Below are 10,309 nucleotides of genomic sequence, written 5' to 3' on the forward strand. Positions count from 1 at the left end.
GTGCAACGGTTTATAACTTTGTTAAATTTCTTCTGATTTTAATTCGTAAGTAAAATTTTATTATTTTTATTAATCACGAATCGCAAAAAGGCAAATGTAAAGCGACAGAAAACTAAAAAAATGACTAGAATTACAATGGAACTGATGAAAGAGATTGTTGAGAAATACGAAGGTGGCACGCGTGTTCGAGATTTTAACTGTTGTTTACCGTATTCCGAGAACGACGATATGGACAATCGCAAAAAATAAAGACATTATTAAATCTGCTAACGTTGCGAAAGGGATTAAATCAATTTCTAAACACAGATCGAAGACATTAGATCACGTCGAGAAATTGCTTTTGCTTTGGATAACTGAAAAACAGTGCTGGAGACAGCGTATCGGAAGCAATTATTTGCGAGAAAGCTAAAAAGATACACGCTTATATCACGAAAAATCAAGCAGGAACTAGCCAGGAAAGCGAGGTGTTTAAAGCCAGCCATTTTTTTTTACATGAGAACGGATTAATCATTTTTACAGTACTTCTTATGGGAAAGGTTGGTTTGGTATACGTCCAATACAGTAAGTCCAAACATCGGAAACGGATTAAGGTCGTATACCGAGGTTCCACTGTATAGTCGACCCCCCTATAATTACGGTCCCTATAATTACGATTCCTATAAAACTACGAAAAAATATAGGTATTTTGGAAATGTTGAGTCGGATTAGTGTAGAATCGATTAATTTTATGGAAGAAAACCTTTCAATCAGCCGTAGTCCGTAAACTTGACACGTGTCGGGCTGTGATTGGAACGACTTGTAAGAAATCGGATTCCTAATAAATTGGAACGTATCTATATCTTATAGGGGGGTCGACTGTATACTGAATTTATTTATGTATATCATTCATATCATCAAAAAAAAAACTGAATTTATTGTTAATTTAAATAATAGCTAGGGGCGCCCCTAGTGGCCATTTTTGGCATCAGTGACAGAAAGAATCTGGTTTTTCAGCTTTATATAGTTAGATTTGCTTTACTGAACTAATTTTGCTACATGTTTAAACAATGTAAGAAATGTTTTAGGAGAATCATTTCATGTTTACCCGTACAGAAAGATACCATGCTGAGATATTTCATTACTACAGGGAGAATGCTTCCACTTTCTCTTTAGACGAATCAACTTTATTTGTGTTATCAGATATATTCATAGAGGATGTGGTACTTTACAGGATATACTTTCCAAGTACAGGATGAGAAACAGACAAAAAAAAATAAAATTCCTATTCACTTTGTTTTTACTTGTGACAAATTATACGAGATAAGACACAGGTTAAGATTCATAGGATAATTCGTTGGAACCTTCATAAAAAAAGGAAAGTCTCCCTTTCTTCCTTCGGTTGTCTTTCAGTCTTTTTCTCTGTCCACATGTCAAAAATGGTCTATCAAAGCACTTCACATAAGCCGATAATGTAATAATGTATATAGTACAGTATATAGTACAGCATTAAGACATTTTAACTTATATTTTCATAATATTGTATAAAAAACAAATAATAAAATGAAAAATTTTCATTGTTTACTTTTGACATGGACAAGCACAAATTCCACAGCATTTTTCCATTCCATGTAAAGCTTCTTCAGCTTCTTTCATGTCAGCATTAATCTTGTCCATGTCTTCTTCAATTCTTTCCAGTTGTTCTATAATCAACATAATTTCAATTACTTTTTATAGATTACACTCAAAAATATTATTTAAATGATATTATATAAAATCTCAACTTTAATTGTTTAAATAGTGTCACCACCAAGCCAGTTTTCACCCGGACAAACCGATTTTTAAATTCATGGTCCGGATTAATTATTAACTTGTCCGGTTTTCGTATAAATTGTGAAATTATGATAAAACAAAATAAATTTATAAAAATATTTGCCAGTATTTTATTTTAACAGTTAAAGACAAACTTCACAGCCCCAGCCAAACTTATCCCCATCTTATCCCTAGGCTAAAATGTACTTTTACAATTCTAACAAATATCTCTGGCAAATAGGGACTTGTGTTGGAACAAACCCATACTGGTACGTTCGTAAAGTCGAACGAGTTAAACGAGAATGACGTCATCGTTATTCTTATTTTGTTAAACTTTTCGAACGATTCGTTTATAACTAAATGGATGTTTCTAAAATCGAAGACATGAATGTCGCTAGTGCAGCTCTATCCGAAATATTTTTCTTAGATTGCTTCGAGTGGACAGTTATTTCAATCATTTCATCTTTTAATTCACAATTTAAACACTCGAGTAATTTAGAAGCATCGATATCGTCGGGCGCCATTTTATTAACGAAGTAAACTAACTCTAACTAACCAAATATCTTACTCAGCTCCTTAAATAATAAATCATCCAACACCTGATGCTGAAAAAACGTTTATTAATATTTAAACGTCAGAACGTTCGAATACTTTTACGTTTAAATCAAAATAATGGATAAAATAACAAATAAATAATAAAATAAAACAAATATACTAAACGAACTAATACAATAACGATGTAAATAATGTAATAAAATAAAAAATAACGTAAAATAAAAATAAAATAAATACCCAAAAAAATGCCACTAAGTATAAGGGCAGGTGCGAGCTAAGAATTTTTGCGTTTTAGTTTTTCTTTTATGTAGAACTTCCATGAGGAAGCTAGTCCATTCGCATCCTTGAGGATTGTCCACGTCCATCAGATTGACAAAAAAGTATAGAATGTTACAAGAAATCATTACATTAGAAAATGAAATATACATAAATGATCCAGGAAGACAATGAAATTAATGAAAGGGTGGTCAAATTGACGCACAGAGTACAGGGGTTTAAAGAAAAGATATATCAGAAGAATGACATGGATCGTGACAAAACAAGTATCAAAAGAAAAGAAAAAGGAGAAGAACATAAACTCTTCACCATTTGTTTTATGGGATCGAGTAGACATTCCAACCGAAATCAAGGAAATTCTCCAAAAAGGGCCTAACTTCGATCCGGAAGGAGAAAACTTAAGGCAAATTTCAATGACGGAACTGAAAAGAGAAATCTCAGAATTCAATGATTTAGAAAGGGATTTCTTCAGATGGAGGACTGTTCTTACAGACCATACACGTAGAACAAAAAGCATTGAAATGAAACAGCTAAAGCACGCAAAACAATTGTTAAATGACAATGATTTGGTCCTAACACGAGCTGACAAAAGTAAACACCTAGTAATCATGAAAAGGCAAAATTACAAATCTTTAGAAGATTATATTAAGAGAACGGAATGTGTGCAGGTCAATGAAAAAATCGTTATGAACAGAAGGGTTAAAAAACTTGAAAAAGCACCATTAAGCACGGTTTTAACTTTCCTTAAAGGATCTCATAACCCGAAGTCAGGGTTGCCAAGATTGTTTGCATTTGCAAAAATACATAAAGAAGGTAAAGAGTTTAGACCTATGGTTGAGAAGTCCAGAGGACCCACATACAATCTTGAAAAACGTTTACATAAATTCATTTCAGAGGAGCTAGATAGCAATGCTCTCGTTGCACAAAACCCAACGAATGTAGTAAAAGAACTACAGGAATTAAGTTTATTGGATGAAGAAGTTGAGACGATTATGGATTATGAAAACCTATATCCATCTTTAAAAATAGAATCCTGCTATGAAGCATTAATGGAATTTATGCTCCACAAAAAACCGGAAATTGCTGCATTTACGAAAGATATAATAGAATAAACCAAATTGATTTGTTATGAGTCCTTTTTCAGTTTCGATAAACAACCTTACAGACAAAAGAAAGGGGTACCTATGGGAAGCCCGATGTCAGGATTATTGTGTGAACTAGTCCTACGCAACTTGGAGAAGAGCATTATCAATGGGTTCAAGATGGATATTGTATTTTACAAAAGATATGTAGACGATGTCTGCATTATTTGGAAAAACGACAAGAGAATACAAGAGTTTGTACATGTAATCAACAATAACAACAGAGATGGATTAAAACTTAAACTAGAGCAAAAAAGTCATGAACAGATACATTTTTTGGATATAGACATCCAATTGACAGGAGATAGTATAACAACAGGTATATATGTAAAACCAACACATAGCCCATTATACATTCCGGCTAACTCGAACGACCCCCTACGGATACAAACTGTCTGTCTTTCGAGCACTCATCAGAAGAGCGTATTTGCATTGCTGGACAGGATCAAAGAACTTAATAGAATTAAAGAAATAGCTTCAAACTTGGGATATAAAAAGAGTACAATAGAAGGGCTAATTAAAAGATGTGAAGGAGGCAATGTAATAAGAACCCAAGCAAATCACTTTAAAATCTCCAAGTTCACATATAATCGAAACATCAAGAACATCATGAAACAAGTATCGGACAGAAAACACTCAAAAATGATTTTCAAAAGAGTGCCTAATATATACAGTATTTTAACTCAACAGTGAGTAACGGATATATCCGTTAAATTATTTTGGGTGTATCGCCAAAAACTACCACGAAAAAATATTCACATAAAAAATTAATTATGTAACAATAAAAAAAGACTTTTCTTTACTAGACGTAACTGTTTACAAAATCTTTTTCTGAAACGGTAATGAGAAAAAACGCGTGGAGCAATACTTTAAAAATTTCCCACGTTTATTCTCCATTACTTTGGGGTAGCACCATACCTGACTATCCCACTGCTGAAAGGTTAAGAAATGATAAAGACATTAAAAAAGAAGAAAAAGCAGGCGTATAAAAAATTCCGTTTGAAAATTAGGAATTAGAAATTAATGACTATATTGGGACCACAAGAAGGAATTTTGCTACCAGACTTAAGGGACACAAATACGATATTAACAAAGGGCACTGTAACACAGTATTATCCTGTATGGCACAAGCAGAGGACTCTGTGGTTAAATGGAATGAAGCGGCTATCCTCAGGACTATGCGTTCGCCATCATTTGCAATGCACGAAGAAAAAATCGAAATATATAAAAGCAAATTAAAAGATGGCTGTATTAACGTCAGGGATGCGGATGGACTAGCTTCCGCGTGGAAGTTCTACATAAAAGAAAAACTAAAACGCAAAAATTCTTAGCCCGCACCTGCATTTATACTTAGTGGCATTTTTGTGCATTTATTTTATTTTTATTTTACGTTATTTTTTATTTTATTACATTATTTACATCGTTATTGTATTAGTTCGTTTAGTATATTTGTTTTATTTTATTATTTATTTGTTATTTTATCCATTATTTTGATTTAAACGTAAAGTATTCAAACGTTTTGACGTTTAAATATTAAGTTAAATACGTTCGAGAATACTTGCATCTGAAGATGGCCTATCATATTAGATCGAAAACGTTTTCTCAGCATCAGATGTTGGATGATACAGTAAAGTAACTTTTTCCTTCGTGAGCTTCGTTAGAGTTTCGTTCGAAACGTCATCATAGCAGAGCATGCGCACTGAGCAAGACTACTACTTTTCGAACGATTCGTTACTAACGCGTTTAACTCCTTTGACTTTACGAACGTACCCCTAGTAAGTGGTTTAAAACTGGCATGCGCATTGTTCAGTTCTTGGCCAGTGCTGCTGCCTGTTTCTAGTGGAGCTACCCTGACGGCGCCTTCGTTTTACCCTAGATTGAGAAAACGACCTTTATCGAACTCATGCTAGGATAAAAAATAATAAGAAGAAAAACGATTCTTTGACGCAGATCCCTGTACTATTATCGTAAAATAATAATCAGAACAATTCTTAATTCACTGTTTTTAAAAATGTTAAAGCCTAAAAATCCTAAGATATTTTAGTTATCAGAGGTATTCATTTACATCTGATATGGTGATGTTTTAGTTTGGTAATCCCAATTCGACAAACGAGAAAAATCTCACCTGGTCTTTAAATAATTATAAAATATTTCCACAAGTCTAATGAATGCAATTATTTAACTTAAATTTAATTAATTCACTTTCAACATGTGTTGTATATCTTAGCTGAAGATAGAAAATTAAATAAGCCATTAATTTGATTTCAAACATTCTTTGATACCTAAATGATCAGTTTTAAAAATTCATTTATTTACATATACGAGGGCTGTTCGGAAAGTTCGCGGTCTCACATAGAAAAACAAACAAAATAATGTTAAAACTTTTTTTATTTTTCAATGTAATCTCCTCTGTTAGCAATGCACTTATTCCAGCGATGTTCTAGCTTTTTTATGCCATCACAATAGGTCTATTTGTCAAGGTGTGCAAAATACTCGTTCACTTCAGAGATGACTTCGTCATTTGAGTGGAATCTCTTTCCAGCCAAGAATTTTTTTAGGTTTGGAAAAAGGTGGAAGTCACTGGGGGCCAAATCAGGTGAGTACGGTGGATGTGGAACTAATTGGAAGCGAAGTTCGTTTATCTTTTGTTCAGTGATTCTGGCGGAATGTGCAGGTGCATTATCGTGGTGGAACAGAACTTTTTTCTTCTTCAAGTGTGGCCTCTTTTCTTCGATTTCTTTCTTCAGTTTTTCCAAAAGTTCACAGTAATAGACAGCATTAATGGTCTTTCCTCTTTCTAGGTAGTCAATAAAGATGATGCCTTTAGCATCCCAAAAAACCGAGGCCATCACTTTACCCGCTGATGGAACTGTCTTTGCCTTCTTTGGTGGTGGCGAACTGTGGTGTTTCCATTGCTTCGACTGTTCTTTTGTTTCAGGAGTGTAGTAATGGATCCACGTTTCGTCAGTAGTCACAAACCGACGCAAGAAATCCCGTGGGTTTTTCTTGTAGAAGTCCAAACACTTCTTTGACATCAAAGTGCGAACACGTCTTTGCTCAGCGGTCAGCAGATGCGGCACCCAACTTGCTGAGACCTTCGTCATACCCAAATTTTCGGTTAGGATGTGGTGCACTCGGTCGACAGAGATGCCTGTTGTCTCAGCTATCTCACGCGTTTTCAAACGGCGATCTGCTAACACCAAATCGTAAACTTTGTCGATATTTTTTTCAGTGACAGCAGTTGACGGCCGTCCGCTGCGAGGGTCATGTTTCACACTCTCTCTGCCAGATTTAAAAAGGGCTGTCCATTTTTTCACAGTGGTTTACGAAGGAGCAGACTCTCCCAAAACTTCATCCATGTCAGCTTTGATTTGAGATGCGGTCAACCCTTTTTTCGTCAGGTATTTTATGACCGCACGAGTCTCCGTCTTCTCCATTTTTGACAAAGCATGTGCACATTGACTATCTGCTAAGCTGTCGTGGCAAAACTTTACGACAAATCAAGCGGAAATTGGTATCGTATCTTTAGCAAGGATGACTGAATTATTCCCGCCAAAAATTAAATTGATCGCAGCGCCGCATATAGGCAAGGCCGCGAACTTTTCGAACGGCCCTCGTATATTTGCGTTTTAACATTTGTTTTGTTGAAGGTTCAAATAAAACAAATAATTTTTTTAATATCGGACTGTGCATGCATTCAGTTACAAATCGTTTCAGTTTTCAAGGAATGACTTACACAAACGTAGCTGACTGAATATTCGCAATAATATGAAATAGATGCATTGGAAGCTGGTAATATCAATAAACTCAACAATTTTTAAAGATTTTGAAACAAACTTTCCAGCAGCATTTTTTAAATTAAATATTTCTGGCAAATAGGATCTGACAGTATGACTTTTTGACCCCAAGTTAAGTAGGGCTTGTTTACGCCATTCATTGTCTACAACTTATAAATCAACATTAACATTTTTAAACATTATAAACAACGGCTCCAAAAACCTCACTGTTAAATTTTGCGAATTACTCTAAACAAAACCTTGAGAGGTTGAAATTACCCTAGAAACGGCAGCACTGTTCTTGGCTATAAAATGACATTGCGCATGCCTTGAATTCAAACCAAAAATACGCTTTTAAAGCGGTAAATAAAAAATAATGATATTTATTTTTATGTAATTTTTCTCAATTATTTTCATATAGTTTATTATTATATGTAACTATTACTGATGTTAGTTTTCAAATTTCCATATTTATATTATATATTGTATCAGATATAATGTATCTTTTGTAACTTATTATTAATGTTGGTATGTTATTATTTATTATTCTTACTTTTATGTATTATTTTTTAAAGTAATATCGACATCGGACTGTTATTAATTATTTTCGGATATTAATACATGTGATTATTGTATTACTTTAATAATATATCATGTACAGTACTGTACGTGTTTACCTTCTAATAAAAAAAATATTTATTTTTTACTCAATAAAAAAAACCTAATTTTTTTATTTCTAAGTATAACATTTTAATTTTAAAATGTCCGGGTCGGCAATTTTGAAAAGGTGACTACACTATATTTAAATAAAATTAAAAGAAAGCAATGTTATAAAATTTTTGAAAGAAAAATGTTTATAATAATGAATTATTTTTGCAGAAGACTATCACATATATTTAAATTGAGTTAAGTCATTTATGCATATTTATTGCATACTAAAACTGTTGGAGTAAAAGAATTTGTCAATGTGTAATTTGTTCAACTTCATTTACATAACAGTTGAATGAGATGTGAAAAATTTTTCTCTCACCTCCTTGGTCATCCAGTGCGACCAAGGTTCGAATTCCTGCTTCTTTGCTCTGTATTGAAATAATAATAATAAAATCAGTTGGTATAAATAAGAAAAGTTATTTAATATAATGAAAATTTATTAATATTCAATATTAGACGAAAAATTTTAAAATTTGAAATATACTGTATATAAACAAATATTTCACTTACTTCCTCACATAGCATAAGCATACGCCTAGTGCTCTCCAAAGACTGAAATGAAATAAAATATACAGTGTTTAGAAGTTTTATTTATTTACAAAATTTATTCTGTATTAATTTTAATAATTCACTTTACTAAAACAAAATAAATTTTTTACAAAATGCATAAAAACTATCGTTTCGTTATCTGCTTTCTTGCAAATGGTTACCATATCTTCCTTGAATCAAATATTTTTGATCTTTTCAGCCCATCGTAAAATTATTGAAAAATGTTCATAACACTGCATTCGAATACTAGTGTCTCAATATTACAAAATTTTTTTCAATAATGTCTACTTTTAATGATAGGAGATCATGCACACGATGAGGTTTGAAAGTTTAACTCCTCCCACTTGGGAAAAATTAAAATATGTTAAAACAGTTTATTGTATCTAACTTTTATTTACTTTGTTCCCATTCAGTTCCCCCTTAGTCTTACTGTATCGTATTATTCTATATATCTAAATTATAAAAATTAATACACTAAATTATGTTAAATTATGTAAAATAATGTGTTTTTTAAAACTCCATCCTTTTAAAAATCCTGTGCACGAACCTCGCTGAAGGGCCCAAAAGAAACGTTATTTGGGTTAAGGAACATAATCTAATGAAGTATAAAACAATTGAGTTTAGTTAATTAATGTTTCTAGTCCTTTAAATATTGTTTTATCAATATTAGTCTATTGTGACTATAATAGGACTTATTATACTAATTTCACTTGCGGATTCAATCTCCAATAATTTCTTGCCAATAATTTCACTTGCGGATTCACTTGCGCACTTGCCACTTGCGGATTCACTTTTATCTCCAAATTAAATCAGTATACAATAACGAGTCCTATTAATAGATTATAATCAAAACAGACTAGTATTGATAAAATGGGCATTAGTGTTCAGAGAAGAAAATTCGAAATTATTTTTTATTCATTTGAAAGTTTAACATTAAGAAAATTAATATACTATAAGCTCATTTTGTGTTTCTGGAAATAACATTGTATACATGGAACAATAGATAAAATGTTTTAATAATTTAAATGTTCGAAAATTAAAATAAGTACTATTTTCATCAATAAGTTGATAGCGAATATAATTGTTTTGTAATGTCTGTTTAAATTTTCCAATTGTGCAATAAAGAGCTGTTTTATCAATATAGGAGCTCTGGATTTAAATTTGTATAAAACCTATGATCTTTATGATAATGCAAGCTAAAACTATAATTCATCATATATAACGGTTAGATTAGAACTGTAGTCAATCCATTTAATATAACTGTCACATTTCAAATATGAACATAGAAAATAGGATTTTATGTTTGTTATAACAAACATAAAATCCTATTTCCTCTTAAAATGATGAATAAGTCAACAATGATCAAATGCAAGCAAGCAAATATCTCAAACGTCATGCAATTTTAAATTGAAATATCAGCATTACAGCTCATACAAGATATCAGACGATTAAAGATTTTAAATAAGTCTAAATAACATACATCAATATATTATGCAAAAATGATTTGAAAAA

General features: G+C 32.1%; 1 protein-coding gene across 1 annotated transcript in view; it reads right to left on the reverse strand.

The window, feature by feature from the left end:
- Nucleotides 1-8,806, reverse strand: part of LOC111628971 (synaptosomal-associated protein 25-like) — a 29,588-nt gene extending 20,782 nt beyond the window's left edge. The window contains exons 1-3 of the mRNA XM_023372831.1: nucleotides 8,759-8,806; nucleotides 8,568-8,616; nucleotides 1,562-1,679 (exon numbers count right to left, since the gene is read on the reverse strand). Of these exons, the coding sequence (XP_023228599.1) occupies nucleotides 1,562-1,679; nucleotides 8,568-8,616; nucleotides 8,759-8,779 (188 nt within the window). The 5' untranslated portion in view covers nucleotides 8,780-8,806. The remainder of the gene's footprint in view (nucleotides 1-1,561; nucleotides 1,680-8,567; nucleotides 8,617-8,758) is intronic.
- Nucleotides 8,807-10,309: the final 1,503 nt, after the last annotated feature.

This window comes from Centruroides sculpturatus, unplaced genomic scaffold (assembly GCF_000671375.1).
Source record: "Centruroides sculpturatus isolate CEXI.00-Female unplaced genomic scaffold, Cexi_2.0 scaffold556, whole genome shotgun sequence".
In the NCBI taxonomy this organism is placed as follows: domain Eukaryota; kingdom Metazoa; phylum Arthropoda; class Arachnida; order Scorpiones; family Buthidae; genus Centruroides; species Centruroides sculpturatus.